Source organism: Scaptodrosophila lebanonensis, unplaced genomic scaffold (genome assembly GCF_003285725.1).
Source record: "Scaptodrosophila lebanonensis strain 11010-0011.00,11010-0021.00 unplaced genomic scaffold, SlebRS2 tig00000024-arrow-pilon, whole genome shotgun sequence".
Taxonomy (NCBI): Eukaryota; Metazoa; Arthropoda; class Insecta; order Diptera; family Drosophilidae; genus Scaptodrosophila; species Scaptodrosophila lebanonensis.
The window spans coordinates 20,941,351-20,958,480 of record NW_022060538.1 but is presented as its reverse complement, the minus strand read 5'-3'; the positions used below and the strand labels follow the sequence as shown (position 1 = coordinate 20,958,480).

At 38.2% G+C, this 17,130-nt stretch overlaps 2 protein-coding genes across 2 annotated transcripts; one reads left to right on the top strand and one right to left on the bottom strand.

The window, feature by feature from the left end:
- Positions 1-52: 52 nt before the first annotated feature.
- LOC115620881 lies at positions 53-6,625 on the bottom strand. The gene is made up of 11 exons (XM_030514359.1): positions 6,601-6,625; positions 4,240-4,547; positions 3,799-3,916; positions 3,123-3,737; positions 2,084-2,203; positions 1,898-2,017; positions 1,568-1,831; positions 1,343-1,504; positions 1,142-1,273; positions 919-1,071; positions 53-606 (listed from the first exon to the last, which is right to left on the bottom strand). Exons 2-11 carry the CDS (start codon positions 4,348-4,350, stop codon positions 506-508), a joined length of 1,896 nt encoding a protein of 631 aa, XP_030370219.1. The 5' UTR covers positions 4,351-4,547; positions 6,601-6,625; the 3' UTR covers positions 53-505.
- Positions 6,626-13,274: 6,649 nt separating this feature from the next.
- Positions 13,275-13,988, top strand: LOC115621482. The gene is made up of 2 exons (XM_030515142.1): positions 13,275-13,391; positions 13,447-13,988. Exons 1-2 carry the CDS (start codon positions 13,305-13,307, stop codon positions 13,858-13,860), a joined length of 501 nt encoding a protein of 166 aa, XP_030371002.1. The 5' UTR covers positions 13,275-13,304; the 3' UTR covers positions 13,861-13,988.
- The last annotated feature ends 3,142 nt before the right edge of the window (positions 13,989-17,130 follow it).

Here is a 17,130-nt window from a genome sequence, read left to right as displayed (position 1 = left end):
GTCGATTATACGTAAAACTCAATGCTTCTGTTTGCTCAAATTTTAATGTAACTTCTCTTAAAGTTAATTTATTAGACTTATTGCATTCGTTTTATAACAAGAATTTAAACTTAGCTGCTATTATATATTTAGCTACGTACGAGTAGAGAAGAGAGCTTCTCAGGCGACTGGGCGCCAAGCTCGCTGGCATGTCCCTCAATTTATTGCTTCGAATCTAAAATATCAGTTACAGTTTTTTTTAAATGGTACATAAAATGTCCAATCCTACGCTCCGCTCCCTCCAACTGCTCGTATCGAGTTTATTTCTCGATGTGATATGTAATTATGTTCAAAAGTATCGCTCAGCGTAATGTACAGTTATTACATTAAGTCGTCCACGTACTACAATTTACAGTTTTATAACGAAAGTTATTCAGTTTGGTTTGTCGAACGACGAGTTGTTCGAATCGTTCATTCATCAGTTGCTTATTTTTATGGGGTTTCCTAGGTTCATTAGCATGTTATCTTAGTAGTAGGCCTGCTTAATAGCTGCGCTTGTGATTAGAAATGCCGAACCTATCAATATGAAGGTAATGATTTTGAGAGCACTGGGCCTACCGGAAGAATCTGAAAGAGATGAAAAAATGGCAGATTAAGGAGAGATTAGTGAGGCGACGTGGAAAGGCTTATAAACTAGCTTTAAACGTGCCTAGCAGAGAGATTTTAGAGAGACATTTTCGAAACATAAACATTTTCGTTGAATAATATCCTTGTCTTCTTAAATTCTATTTAATTATGAGAATGATAAAAGAACGTGTAATATGGCTCAACATTTTTGGCTTTTTCTATTTTCTATTCTATTTTCTCTCTGCAATGCTAGATTAGTGTTATCTTCAGCTATCTTTGTCCGGCTTCTCACATATTTTACATGAAGCTTACTTTTCTTATTGGGCATAACGCGTATGCATTGACGTTTCTCCGTCTCCGCTTGATAGCCAAATTTGCACTGACACACCGAGTTGCGACACTCAACCGTCTCGGGATCCTTTTCCACAAAACATTCCGTAGCTTTGGTGCAGGCTTCGCCCAGGTCTGTCAATTAGAAAGAGCAGCAATGGATGAGTTAGATCTTGAGACTAAGTCGGCAGTATTCAGAGCTTACTGCGCTTCGTTTCACAGCGTCCATTCTTCGCATGTTGCTCATCCGTACAGCTACATTTTCGCTCGGCACTGCAACTGGCCAGCAGCGGCTTGCATTGCTCATCCTCTACGCAGTCTTCCTCCAGTTCCTCGGCTGTTTAGGACGAGGAGAAGCAACAGAATTATCATTGTGTGCTTTACGCAATGTGTTTGGGAAAATTACCTTCCTTCAAACATTCATCTTTAAAGTGCACATAACCTTTGCGGCATTGACAGGAGCGCTCCTGATCCTCCGACTCTTTGGCTGAATTACTCGTACTCTGCTCCTGGCAAATGGTATTCTCCAATGCACAATCGTCATTCTCTGCGCAGTCCGCTCCAACGCCTACCAGAATGAAATTGAAAATTAGTCGGGGAACAATTAAAACGGACTCTCCTTTAAACGCACCTGCCACGCATGCGCCTTCCTTTTCAAAGAAGCTCTCCTTGCAAACGCACAAGCGGTTTGAGCAAACGGAGTTTGCCACAGGACACCCATCGTTGGACTCGCATTCGGCACCCAGACCCTGTTTGTACTCACAGAGTTGCGTGAGTGTATCGTACTGGGCGTACTCCTCACAAGTACAGCGCCTGGGTATATCCGGATGACAAAAGGCGGCTCCAAAGGGACTGCATTGGCTGTTCGAGGTGCACGATAGATGATATTGTATTGCTGTAATGGGGGGAAATATATGTGGAACATTACAAATCCATTCTATATTGGCTCCAATATGCTTACGTTTTCTGCAGTTTCGCAAGTCCCGCTCGTAAAAGTAATTCTTTTGGCATATGCACTTCTTCGAAAGTTCTTCAAACTCATATTCGCACTCGTCCGTACTCTCCGCTATCTCACCAAGCTCTGCAAGTGGGAAGTGGAAGTTCAGATTTCTCTGCTTTCCTCCAATTGGTGTTATCTAGTACTTACCCGCGAAACATTTGCCATTCCGAGCGTAATATCCCTGCTGGCACAGACAAATCTTGTTCGCGCATATTGAGTGCGGCAGTCCGGAACAGCTTTTCCCATTTTCCGTACAGCTGCTGCCATCTGTCGAGGAAAAATAAAACCATCTAAAGTTCGTATCTTATTTGCACAATACAATATTCCTCCTAGCTCTGACTTTGTATTCTCTGTACTCTTTCCATGCAGTTTTTGTTTTCCTTTGCAAGGATCTGAAAGTAGTTCCCATAATCAATTTCTAATGTTGTTGGTACGTTTGTTGATCTGTCAAACTTTTGAAGCATCACAGCTAGGGACATCAAATAGACTTGTCTTCTCCCAACGAAGAACAAATTTATTTCAACTCTCTGAAAACTTTTTAGAAATTGAATATCATTAACAAAACCCACTAAAATGCACATTAAAATCTTTTGCACTTATCAACAAGCTAAAGGAAATTTTGATCTAAAATCCAAACACCAACTTTTGAAGCAACACAGCTAGGGACATCAAATAGACTTGTCTTCTCCCAACGAAGAACAAGTTTATTTCAACTCTCTGAAAACTTTTTAGAAATTGAATATCATTAACAAAACCCACTAAAATGCACATTAAAATCTTTTGCACTTATCAACAAGCTAAAGGAAATCATCTTTTGAAGCATCACAGCTAGGGACATCAAATAGACTTGTCTTCTCCCAACGAAGAACAAATTTATTTGAACTCTTTCGAAACTTTCCTAGAAATTGAATATCATTAACAAAACTCAGTAAAATGCACATTAAAATCTTTTGCATTCATCAAAATACTAAAGGAAATTTTGATCTAAAACCTAAAGACCCCCAAGGAATTCAGCCACTTTAAAGTTATTTTCCGGATTACGCTTTCGACTCTGACACTCCAAGTGTTCTTACCCAAGATAATGAGTTAGGATTATTCATTTGCCGGAGAAAGTTTGCACAAACCCTTCCCCAATTTTGACTAGTTTGGGGAACTAAAACATTGTTCGACAAATGTTTCCACTCACATTGCTTGTTATCCCCATCGTCGTCATCCCGACTGGAGCCCAGTGTCGAATAGGTTTTGTTATCCTCATCGTCAAATCGAAAGATTGATGGCAGGCGTCGTCGTCGATAGTTCTTCGATGTGCGCCGGCTACTGGTGCTAGTCGACGCGGTAGCCGTGCCCACATTTCTCACAGTTCTTCCGAAATCGCGCAGCTCGTAGCCCTCGATGCTTGTCTGGACGGCGATTTCGCGTAATCTGCGTGGCGCGGCTAATGGTGGCGTGGCCACCGTATGCTCGCTGCCTCCGCCATTGGTAAGAGGCGGGTTGGCCTGGATGGCCGCATCGTTTTGATATTTGGGAGGCGCATGCACAAAAACTCTGGCTATTTGTCTCTTGAGCGCTGAAGTTGTCGCTGCCTCCTCAGTTGTTGTCTCTGTATTTGTTGCAGCGGTTGTTTCGTTATCCTCTGGTGTGTTATCCTCTGGTGTGTTATCCTCTGGTGTGGTATCCTCAGTGGTGTGCTCGGCGCCAGGTGTTGTCACCTCATCGACGTAATTGCACTTTAGACTAACGCATTTGGCACCTGCGCTCAATTCTTCACAGTCTGCATCAACGACGCAGGCATCGTCCCATTCTAAAAATTCGATGTCGCATTAAATAAAAATTAAATTTTTCCAAAATCATTTCTGACTTACCCATTGATTTGCGACGGCATATGTTGCCATATCTATTATAATAGCCATTTGCACAGGCACAGACACGATCCTGACAGCTCACCGATGCTCGATCGTAGCCAAAGTAGCAGTCTAAATCCTGTAATGGCAGACCAGTTAGCAATCATCAAGGCGGGCTTTCTATATTCGTCACACAATCAGACAAATAGTTAGCATCAAGCGATAACAATAAGCACTTCTTGCTCTTACTTTCAAAATATTCTCCAACTGAATTACCATTTTCGTTGGACTTTAAAAAACCAACAAATAATTTAGTAAACACTTGTAAACTCTTCAAAGAAAATGAAACACATTAAAATTCTTTCGTTTATACTATAGTTGTAAATAAGCAATTCTATGGCTTATAGACAAATAAAACTTTCCAAGAAATTTACTAATCACAACTTTCCATTCATCACTTACCGTTTCACAGGGCTCTCTCAGTCCATTCAATGGCCTACACTTGCCACGCACATAATTATGGCCATCGGCGCAATCGCAGACCCCTGCTTTACAATTGGCTCCCGTTGGCATAAGATTGCATTGAACGGTATCTTCGCATGTGTCCCCAAACTGTGACGTCTTCAAGCATTGTGTGAAATCCTCGGAGAAGACCGTTTCGAAGTCTGCGCACTCGCAAAGGCCCAAGGTAACGTCGCAAGCGGAGCCGTCAGCTGTGCAGTCTTCGTCGGCTTCACACGGCCAGAACACGGCCTCGACGCCGCCGCGGCCTAAAACACAAAGGATCTAGCTTTAAATATATGTTCATGCATATGTATATAGGGAATGATTGTTCTAATTGAATATCAAAAGAATAAGGCACTAAAACCCAACTAAATAATAGTTATCTGAGAGGTCGAGAAACAAACAAAAGATATTTCTATATTTTAAAGACAAAGATTTCAGATTTGAAGAACGTTTATCGCAATAAAAACAAACATGCAATAATTTTAAAAACTAATTTATATTATTTATAAAACTTTATTAAACTTTTCGTCCGTTCCAAAAACGAAAAATATTAAAACTCCATAGGTTGTAAGTCAGCCACTTTATTCTGTAAAAACACACTTTATATCTAATTCAGTAGAAAAGATTTTATAACCTGAACTCTTTATTTCCAACTGATTATAGAAACACCGCATTTTATAAAAATTCTGTAATATCTGAAACTGGTTTCTTCATATAAATGCTTATACTATAGATATCCCTTATATTGCAATTAAATGAAGGCAATCGGCACAAATTCCTGAATAATTCCAATCAACTTTTTGCTGTTAAACGAATATTTAGAGTTAAGCTCTGATCAGACAGGCAAAGAGTTAGCACACAAATTTGAAAAGTATTGTAAAATAAGCTTTGAAAATTAAATCTAAACAAAGTTGTTTGTAAAAGAAAACCAAATCATATTCATGGAGCTTGACAAAAATTGTGTGCAAATATTTGCATGTCTTTAAAGTTTCGTAAATGATTTCTTCAATTATTTTCAACAGCTTCTCAATGGATAAAAAATGGTTGGAAAGTCATTTTTCTGCCTGAACAGAAACACTTTTTTATTCTTTTAGTTATTTGCATTTAATTTCTGTTTTTCTGCAAAAATAGCTTCGACTGACTTTGCAAAATTAATTTGTTGTTTGTTGTACAATTTAAAGCAAAGCGTTTGTAAACTTTTTGATTTGGGAGCGACAGTAGCGTGCGCTTTAACATACATGAATATTTGATTTGCCAAACGGATACGAAGAAGCTTTAATTTGCTCGATACACTTTCGTCTTCCTCGTAAATATATGTACGAGTATAGCGACCTAGTTACGTTACTTTCACTCGCTTTGTTGTTCCATTTTGTGTCGCCTTGCCAGTTGCCAGTTATTAGCAGCAGTACGGCGACTACATGTATATCTTCTGAATTATTCATTAAATGGTTACTTTAAAATATTCAACTATTTTTGTAATCGATTAGGCATCGATTCCCTGATTTATTTAGCGTTTCCCATCCTTGTGGTAGTCCGCCAGCTGCGCCAAAAATGCTTCCTTGGCCACATTTTCAGAGCAGGACCAGAGAATGAAACTTTGTAATTAACTTATTAAAAATCACATTTGGAGAACTGACGCAATTCATTTATCGTAGTGGCAGGCATTTTGGCGCAGTTTGTAGCTGCCACTTGCGAAAAAATATGTGTTTACACACACACACACACACACACTGACGCATGAATGTGCATTTCGCACGCAACGGCTTACAGCCGGCATGTTAGCAAAATTTATTACGTATACGGCAACGACTTCCGGCTAGCCATGGCTCAGCGAAAAATTTCCATGCGAAACAATTTCAGCTTGTGCGGCAAAAAAACATAGGGAAACAGCAACAGCAACAACAACGCGACTCGTTGGTTACTTTAATTTCCATTTCCAAGCCATGATAGCTGCGAAACAATTTCTTAAATTTGTCGCAGCACGAAAAGGCAAAGAACGTCGGCCGTGGACTGGTGTTGGGGTCAACTGTTTGGCTGGCCGTTTGGTTCAATGGGCCAAGGCACTTGACCTTGATAGTGTTTGCATTAATTACTGTTATTGTTATTATTATTATTATTGTTGTGTACTCGGAGTACTATGTGTGACTATTTGTACAACCATTTCGTTTCTTGTCGCACAATGCGAATTCATTTTTCATTTATCTGCCGGTCGCGACTTTAATCCAATTAACGGCCATCAACAATTTTAATGGTTTGCCTTAATATTACGATTAATGTGTGTGGCGGGCGACCTTGAATGTAAATATGCCCGTTTACCTGACAGCAGCAGCGACAGGACACTGAGCGCCACCAGCAAATGGAACTTGTGCATTTCGAATAGAACTAGTCGCGACGCGATCAAGCAGGCAACTAAAAAGCACACAATTATTGGCTTAACGGTGCGACAGTAGCCAAGTACTTCACTAACGCTAATCTTATCAAATATACTTCTACAAGTATTCGACAAGTGTACATGATTTGGCTTTTAGGGAATTTGGCAAACGAAACCGTATCGTAACGAATCGAATGTTGATATTGCAATGTTTTCAAATGGCCTTTTGGGGAATGTGGCATAACGAGTCGAAGCTGATACTCTGTTTTCAAGATTCGCATCCAATACTTTAAAATGTCCCACAAGCTAGTCTCCATAGCAGTTATGAAAAGGTTAGCAGGAATAAATAAAACTGTTGCAGATTCATTCCTCATTCCGGGATTTGTTTAAAAACTATTTTAAAGCAGCATTTTAAAGTTAGATCTCTATTATTTTTATTTTCACAATTCTTTAGTTTTTTAAGTAGAAATCCTATCAAGTATGTTGTACTGTTGCTGGCATGTCGCGCTTTTTAAATGAAAATGTTGTAGATATATATGAATGTGTATATATCCTTCAAGCAGGTACTCATAAATCCTCCCAGCTATTTAAGCACTTTTTTGCTTAATTAAAATAAATCGTTAAATATACTTCAAGAAACTTGTATAATTAAATAATGGCTCCTAAAATAACATCTTGAATGAACACTTTCTGGCTTCTATTGCTACAACAATGACAAATATTTTGACTGGAATGCCATTCAATGTCATTGTAAGACAATTTGGTGTCAAGCACTCACCTCTCTTTACTAAATACACAATTATTAATGACCTAATTTAATTTAAATAATACTATTAGTGCGTATTCATGTCTCAGCTAGCCATTGACACTGGCTCATAGTTCTGTTTGTCACCAATGTTTCATTTACTAATTACTCATAATAGAATCAATACATATGTATATATAAATGGTCGCAACTAATCTTAGGATTCGTCAAACAATCATACTATCGTCTTAATCAGCCCTCTTTCTCGATTACACACTTCCAATGGGCAGCAACCAAACTAAGTCGCCAAGAGACGCTTATCTGAACTCGTATCTAACACCTGGTCGTGCACACCTGTTCGAACATTTATGAAGTGTCGTAGTAAACATTTTATAATGCTTTTATGAACAATAGAGAAATGCCACCAACAACTAAACGTGCCGCTCTGACTAACAAACTGGCTGTTGAACTAAACATCAATAGTTTTTGTTTGATTTTTAATGTCAATTAGCTTAATGTCTTTATTATATTATGCAGACACATACTATATTAGTGTATACTATACATAAGTACTATCATATTTTTTACCCTTAACTAAAGATATAATATTTTTTTAATATGTACATAAAAAAGATCCAAGCATTTGCATTTAATCATGTTTATTCATAAATAGGTTATAAAGAAAGCATGAAGGCTCTGAACAAATGAACATAGGTGGCTACTTGGGAAGAGAGAAGGAGAAGATAAATGTCTTCTGGTAACAAAGAAAGTAATCCGTGTTCTGTGTGCCTTAAGGACTGGTTTTATCCCTTATCGAACAAACGGAAATCAGAGTGGGTCGGCAGGCACTTTATTGTTGCTGTTCTTTTGACTTCGTATTGAAAAACAAGAACTTGTTATTTCCATTTACAAGTTTTACTTTTTCTTCACCCTATGTTATATCCTGGGCCTGACATAGCTCAAGGAATGCCACAAAATGAGTTCGTTCCCTAGTAGGCATTAGGCACGCCGCTCCCAACATGAAGAAATATGATTAAAAAAATATTAAAGTTCCAATTAAATAATTGTTCAACCTTATCTTATAAATAAAGATTAAAGACTTACTACAGTTCAAAATTTCTCTTTGCAAGAATATACTTTAAAGAAGAGGAATCTCAAATCGGGTGTAAAGAAGGTATGCTATGAACAGAGGACAATAGCTGGCCACCTGCGAAACGAGTGAGAAGCGGGTTGGTGGTAAACGAAGAACAATTTGAAATTGATGTTCAAAAAAACTGAAGAAGAATACTGATCCGAAAGGAGAGCTTGCAGAATACTTAGAAGCTACAATTTACATTGTTAGTACATAGTTGAGTGCCAACAAATTACAATATTAACAACAACAATAGTATTGGCATTTGATAAATAGTATAGAACTTATTAACTAGTTTTCTTTATTTAAAAAAACCTATGAAATATGTCATTATTTATATAGACATAGTGTATGAAGAAAGTTTTGTTGGCAACTGTTAACACACATGACTAATAATTACCATTTATTATTCAACATAAACTCTACTCACGCTAAAAATAGCTGTCATATAACCTTGAAATCATATGTGAGTGTGACGTATGTCGAAAATGAAAACCCAATTAAATATCGCGTGGTGCACAGCTTTTGAGCTATTGAGGGGGGATTGAGAATCCTTTACCATTGGTATACACTTGTCGATGAGGCGCTAATGGTTTAATTGTAGCCAAGGAGAGTTTATTTAGATGGCCACGACTGTTTGCAACTGCAGTGCCGCGAAGTAGGCAACACTTTTTGATTGCATTTTTCATTATGACGTTAATGAGGGAAACAAGCAATCAAAGACAACACTCGCCCACCAACGAAGTTATGCTAGTTTCATAGCCACACTCACACACACACACACGCACATACACACACCTACATTTATGTCACATGTATGTGTCCGTAACATTAATCGATACGGCTCGGCGGCAACCAAAAGCGCGCTAAAAACCACATAGAAATTACGAAAAAAAAAAAGAAGAAAAACCCGAAGGAGGGGAAGAGGTTTATGAGTGCGCTGCGCCCATGCGTATGCATTAGTGCGCCTTGCTTCCGTTCGTTCTTTGGACATCGTAGAAAAGGACATTTGTGACCATAAAAATGTGCCACGTTAAAGCTACGCACGCGATGAGAGGGCAACGCGTAAGCGCGGTTAACAGACGACACTCAATGAAACAGAAAGGCGTTGTCACTAAAAGAAAGTTCAAGTTAACATATATGTAGCTTAAAAGTGCAGTAAGCCTTTTCGAAAGAACTTTTAAGGTCATGCAATAGATTTCCTGTTCAAATGGGCATCAAATCGAATCATGCACACATACATAAATGCATGTTTATTCCAGGAAAGGGAAAGGCTGCCGTAAAGTTTCCTTTTAAGCGAACCGTTAATGACAGTCAAAGCTGAATAATTATAAACCAATTGAAATTATGCAAGTGGAAGGAACTGGATTCAAATTAAATTAAGTGCACCTTAAATTAAATTAAACTACATTTTCATGTTCAAGAGCAACGAAATTTCATCGCGTCAGATGCTTATTCAGGAATTGTCGGGTTAATTTAATTAATTAATGTTGCCAGCTACAGCGATTCGCTCTTTAGTTCTTCTGTCCAAGCATTCGCAATGCAAGAAGACAGGCAATTTCTCATGAAGAGCATGCTCAGTATTTCCTTTATAGACTAGTCTGACTCTGTTTATACCAATCATAGTATGAGTTCAAATGATTTTTAACATATTTGATGATACTTTGCAGTGCTAGTCACCTATCGAACATAAATTAAGATCAGTTACTGACTGATTACATACATATATGCATAGTATATTTCATTACATGTCCCATGAAAACTCTCTGATATAGATATAGAAAATGGAAATTCTTCTATTCTGTCGGCTTCAAGAAATGTTTGGCGTTGACTTTATTATTTGTAAACTTTCAAGTCAGCATACATCCACTTAGTTTAAATATTTGGTGGGTCGTTCTATGCAGTGAACGGGTTTTATGTGTAAATTCAAGAAAGCTCTTTTTCTAATCAAGGATAATGGTTTTTCCGATGTCGGACCTAGTCTAGACCTAGGCCCTACATCGAGCAGTGGAAGCAAAGCTTGTCGCTCGTAATTACTGTAATAAAGTAAGCACAACCATTTGACTTTAATTCGTTACACTTGAACAAAAGGGACTTTAATTCGCTACACTTTAACAAAACGGACTTTAATTCGTTTCACTTGAACAAAAAGAACAATGGTCCTTAAATTGTGGCCATTTGCGTAGTTTGTGACATTTTACTCACATGTGTGTAGCCTGAAGGGTCCGCTTTGTTGTATTTATTACATCAGCTGTTGCTAAACACTCGCCGTAATTATCCAAATCAAATATGTATAGTGTATAGACAATGCGGAGCTGTGTTGTGCTCGTTTGTGAGCCGTAAGTGTCGAAAAAGTTTTAGCACAACATCAATTACTTGAGCACTGGTAACTTGTTGTTGTCTACTAGTATTTGCAAACATAAGATTTCAATTCAATTATGATGTTGCAACAAACACGCACCACACATGCCACATACCAGTACTATACAGCAATTGCACGGAAACAAAAAAGTAGCTTAATATACGATATACTTATTGTTGTAGGTGTATGTGGTTGGCTGGTTGGTTATACTTGTATAGTACGAGTATGTAGGTTTTTGAGTTAAGCAACGGGTTGGCTTATTTGTGGCTGTGTATCGGTGTATTGACATATGAAAAGAAATAAAAGATGGAGTCCAGCTACCTCCACTGCCCGCTCCGGTCTACTTTACGACATATTTTTTATTCAATCAATACTCATTAAATTTTCCGAAAACTTGTAATTATTATTAATGACGCGCCGCATTCTATGGACGGGGAAAGCTAGGCCAAAAAATTGTTGTTGTACCAAGCATAGGCCGTGTTGTTGTAGTCCACTGGAACCATGCCACCATTTATTTACTTATATTGCATTTTATTTCACACTCATTACACACGAGTATTTCGCCACTTTTTTTGATGCCAGGCAGCACTTTGTATTATCTTACATAGACGTCGTTTTTAAAGTCTATATTTCTTAGAACTAGAAGCGCGCAAAGCACGTCAACGCTCGACAACGAACTCGGATCCGTGCTTAGAAAGCTGCCTGTCGCGACTGTTGGCCATGTACCGCTAACACTGCCGCCTCTGCTAAGCCCGTCCGAGCAGACACACGAACGGCCATCACGAGTTGGTTAAGCCCAGTAAGCTCCAGCACGTCGGCCAACTGAGTTTTGTCTTCGGCTTCGTCGCTGCGATTGAACGTGTGGTGTTCAGGCTGCTCTCGTTGTTGTTGTTGTTGTTAGTTTGTTGTTGCCTTTGCTTGATTACGCGCTACCGTTATGGAAAAAAGCAACAATTTTCCACCTCCACACACTCGCACAGTCACATCTATGTGCATGGGTGTAAGTGTGCAGTTGGGAGTGTGTCTGGGCGCGACAGCTCATAAAAAAAAAAAGAAAATGAAAAAAACTACCGCAAAAAAGGGCACTGCGAACGCTAAAGCCCCACTAAGCTAGTATCCTAACTATAGTATAGCAGAGTATTTATGTACACTGTGCTTAAAGTTCTCACATTTACTATATCATGGGGTTTACTAAGACAACAAATATTCCAAAATATAGATTATCCGGACCTGAGATGCATACTAAATTTATTTTCCATTCATTCTGGATATGAAATTTTACTTTTTGAAGATGTAGCAAACAAAAGGAGACATTTTTCCCCGATTTTTCCCCCGGACAGACGGACATGTCTAGATCGATTTCTCTCGTCATGCTGATTCAGAATATATATACTTTATGGGGTCGGAGACGCTTCCTTCTGCATGTAACATACTTTGCAAAAACCTAATATACCCTTTCTACCCTACGGGTACAGGGTATAAAAATTCTCTACATTCGACTCTGTTTATAATCCTGATATGCCTTATTAAACCTTAAGATATTTATACTCTTTTTATTTCGTTTATCTTCTGTTTAAAAATCACGTTTTAAATTCAAATTATACTAATCAGTAGGTATTCGATTTGAAATGTATTAATCCTTAAAAGAATCGCAATATATTTTTATTTCTTAACACACAAAAATATGTATAAATAGTAATCAGAAATGGATTCTGTGATGAAGATTTTGTGCAACTACATACAGCTGACATAACCATTCCAAATATAAATTAAACTACAAGTATAAGGATTTCCCATTTTTTTCCCAACTATCACAACTCAATTATAAAACAACTAAAGAACGGAGTATTTTCAGTAACACACAATCATCATAAAGTATTAATGTTACATGATTTTATTACAAAGAAACTAATACATGATTTTGGCTCGTAAAATAAGTATATTATGAAAACTTGTAAAAGACCCTAACACCTACTTTGTTTTCAAGTTATTTATTTGTTAACAATCATAAGACTGGGCATAGCGTTACGTATTGTAGGAACTATCGGTTTCAATAAGGGCCCAACTATAGGAGTATAACACTAAATATTTATTTGACATTCATGTTTCAACACAAACTATAATTATATGATTTATTTTATCCCTCTCTCTCTCTCTCTCGCTCTCTGGTGCTACGTTTATAATAAAATTTGCAATAAGCATTCTATTTTATGCCTTCTGCGGATAAGAAGCCAAAAAGAATAACCAGTCTACATATAGCATTCCAATGGATAACATTTAATTGGCTTTATCTAAATTGAAAAATATCTTAGTATGCTATCTTTGGTACTCGTACTTGTATATATATGAGCAGCAGTTGGCGACACTAACCACAGTTCTTGGATTAGTTCGAAGTTGTGGTAAACAAAAAATGTTCTTTTACTGGTGCTTGATATCCTTGGTAACTGGCTATGGCTATGTAACGAATATAGCTGTGGAAGCCGCCACGACTACCGAGGTAATTGATAATTATTTCAATTGACGCCACTGTCTCACCAAATACTTTTTTCCAGCATCCAAATGTAGAATCGAATCGTATAATTACAGAAAGATTGAAGGAGTTACCCAATAACCCTGAGGGACACACTCAAAACAACGCAGAATATAATGACGAAATTAGAAAAGTAATCATGGCAAGCAAGAAGAGCATAAATTTCCTTGAAGAAAAAGTTGCAGTCTACGAACGCTTTCTGGCATACAACAGAAGAAGATTGGATCTAGAGCATGAAATTGAAGATCGCATTAAAGTTCTTAATTATGCGAGAATACCAAATTATTGGCCGGGGAGTTATTGTTTGAATTACTATTTGGCGCAGAGGGTAGAGCTTGAAGGAGCTTACCAGCGGTCGAATGCAGTAAAAGAGCAAAAGATAAAGAATAACATAATTGATTGCGTTGAACCGGACTACGAATATGAATATGTGTAAAAATTAAGAGAATTTAAAGAAAGAGGAAAGGTTTTAGTTCAGTACTTTTACGAGAATTATAACAAAGAACATAAATCAATTATCGACTGCGAATTTTTGTATGAATATATAAAACTATTTGTCCCAATCAACCGACTAACTGATTCATTTATTTCCGCAGACAAAGAATTCCGGAATTGAGAATTTTTTCGTTTTTTGACATTCAATTTTCATGCAAAATTAAAACTTGGAAAACATCTGCTTTCTCGAGAAAAGTTTGAGGAATAGTAGTGGCTTCTCTTATTGATCGACTTAACACATTTTAGCCAAAACCCCAATCCGTCTATTTATATATACGATGTTACTGCATATTCATTCAATTACTCGTACGAAACAAAAGTCATTGCTTATCTATCATATTCGGCAGATTCGGCAACATGAGAATTCTTCCAAAAGTACAATATCAGTTGAAACTACGATGAGTCGATTTATAAAAACCAACGAAAAAATCATTTTCAACATACAACTTTTTTATGATTGGCATAAAATTAAATTTAGATCGTAAGCTTAAGCAACACAAAAATCACTTACCTTACCAGCTACTTTATATTTCTAAGTGGACGCTCCTATAGTTTTTTGTTAATTTATTTTGCTCATTATTCCATACACCTGAACAATTCACATCGTCCTTACGGTAAAATCAAACGAAAGCCAGCACAACAAAAATGTAACATTGTAAAAATTGGGTCAAGTGGCCGCATAGAATTGAGACACACAACATTTTCGAAAATATTTTGTTAGCCCACCCACCCACTCTCCTTCTCTCACTCTTTCTCTCTCTCTCTCCCTCTCTGTCTCCCTCTCTCTCTCCCTCTCTATCTCCCCTTTGCGAGCGAACTCCGTGCTTCTCAAAAAGCAACAAAACTTAACAAACAACGTGGTGCACGACGTCAACAAAAAGGCCAAAGTGGCACTAAAAAGAGAGGGAGAGTATGTGAGTGGGTGATGGAGAGGGAGAGGGAGAGGGGGGAGGGAGAGAGAGGAACACATTATCACTCAACCGGGAAAGTAGTAAGCAACCAACTATCCAACCAATTCACTAACACCAACTCAACGGCTTGGCGCTTCTGGGCTTTTCCCCTGGACGCTACAACTAAATGTGTGTGTGTGTGTGTGTGTGTGTGTGTGAGTGGGTATGTGTGTTTGTGTACACATGCGTGTGTGTGTGTGCGTGTGTGTGTGTACTTGTGCATAACACAGCGACAAGTCAGCGTAATTTTTTATTGCACCTTTGTCATAGTTTCTTTTTTTTTTTTTGGTGGAGGTTTATTTTTGGTTACCTTTTCTGACAATACAGGAAATCTGACTTTTTATTAAAAGTATATTATAATTAATTATAGAATATTTTCTATTTTAAACGACCTTTGTGCATCCAGTTAAGCCATAATAATAAAATGTAATTAAATAAAGATGTCATATAGTTTTTTTATGAAACTCTGGCGAATATATAAAATAGAAAACAGCAACTTGTTTTAATTTCCAGGCACTGCAGAGACCAAAATAACCTTTAAAATCCTAAAATCCTCACAATAGCTGAAATAAATTGTGGAAGATGACGTATTGATGGCGTTGGAATAACTTGCAAGCAACTTGTAAAGCTTGAACTGCGTTTCTGAATTTTAAGAGAACGAGAAAAAAATTTAATGACCTGCATCATGTCAGTATTGCTGAAAAATCGCTGCGGATTATTTTAAGGATTTGTCGACTAAAAACCATCATTACTCAGCAACAACCTAATGGTACAGAAATCTCACAGGTCTATCTCGAATGGAAAACCCATGAGCCAATGGAAATGCCTTAAAGGAAGACTGGATTCATAATCCTTTAGTTTAATATCTAAACATATAGTCGGGTATAGCCTTAACTGTTATAAAGAAAAATAAACAGAAACCCTATTTAAGATTGCAAGCTATGCCAAAGATCAGGGCTATTCATATTTCCGTTGGCAGATGGAGTTTTCCAAAAGTTTTTTACATGTTTTTAATAAGCCAATGATGTCCACATAGGTTGACATACTTGTATGTATGTCGACGAGGGCACCATTATAATAATTCGAGCCTTGTATGCTTACCCAACATGCTCGCCTAAGGGCAGACAAATATGGGAGGACGACAAGCAGTTATTATGGCTATTACAGGCTGTTTGAAATGTGCGCCCTCTGGTCGAGGCAGATGTGCATAAAGGCCAAGACATCTGCGATGCAAGGTAGATTATTGGTAGGCCACGCGCCTCAAAGTAGACTATGAATGGCAGTGCAGAATGCGCCGCAGGACAGTCATAAAACTGAGAGGCCAGGTTGGCCCACGTTAGCGTTGAATTAATTTTTCATTCGCAGTTATGTTGTTGTATTTTGCGTTCGTTATTTGTTGGCTTTTAACAAAGTGCCACTGCGGGCGCAAAACAACCATATATTTTGATGTCAAGCAGAAATTGTTGGCATTTCCTTACGTGCTGCCGCCTGCCGGCCAAACGTGAATTCCTCGGGCAAGTCGCGCTATATTTAGAAGCCAACTAAACAACAACAAAATGCTTTGCGGCCGCAAATACACGCGACACGTACACGCCAAAGACCCCATGAACATGAACATGAACATGCTATACACATATTTATATTTATATATGCGCTGCACCCAAGGGGGCACCGATCGGACAACATATGCGCTTTTTACAACAAAAGCGACATATGCCTCGCCATTCGCTTTGTATAAATAAAAAATCAATCAAATGGTTAGTAAATATAACAGGGAAGCCCAAAACCCACACTACTCCACGCCGGAGGCATGGCAGGAACAAAAAAAAACCCCCGACAACAATAACAAAGTACATGGCATTATAAAAAATGCAAAATTTTAATCGAAATATAGTGCAGCCAGCAACATGAAAATGGAGCAACAGCACAAATGTGTTTCCAGCTATCTATGTACCTATGTACCAGTATGTGTGACAGCGGGATAACGTGTCGTATGCGCGATGTGGCGCAGCCGATAAGAAAACACAATGGCCATGCGCATACAGTGTGGTTTGATACGGGGGAAGGGGGTGCAGGAAACAATTGTAGCCATTAAAATTCATAGCAAACCCTGCCACCGACCACAACTGCGATTGCACTCTGACCGGCCAATAGTCCTTCCTACCATCCAGCCCGCTCTTGGCCGCATCGTTAGCGTTCAGCTACACAGGAAGCGCAGCTAATTGCACAAATCGTAACGTGAAAAACCGTTTTTCAACCAA

What these genes read in the sequence shown, in the direction of transcription:
- LOC115620881 (XM_030514359.1), bottom strand. Translation starts at nt 4,350, where the DNA reads ATGCCAACGGGAGCCAATTGTAAAGCAGGGGTCTGCGATTGCGCCGAT. An exon ending in CTTGCGAAACTGCAGAAAAC is followed by an intron (nt 1,832 to 1,897) that starts GTAAGCATATTG and finishes CCCCCATTACAG; the next exon opens with CAATACAATATCATCTATCG. An exon ending in CGTTATGCCCAATAAGAAAA is followed by an intron (nt 607 to 918) that starts GTAAGCTTCATG and finishes CATCTCTTTCAG; the next exon opens with ATTCTTCCGGTAGGCCCAGT.
- LOC115621482 (XM_030515142.1), top strand. Translation starts at nt 13,305, where the DNA reads ATGTTCTTTTACTGGTGCTTGATATCCTTGGTAACTGGCTATGGCTAT. An exon ending in AAGCCGCCACGACTACCGAG is followed by an intron (nt 13,392 to 13,446) that starts GTAATTGATAAT and finishes ACTTTTTTCCAG; the next exon opens with CATCCAAATGTAGAATCGAA.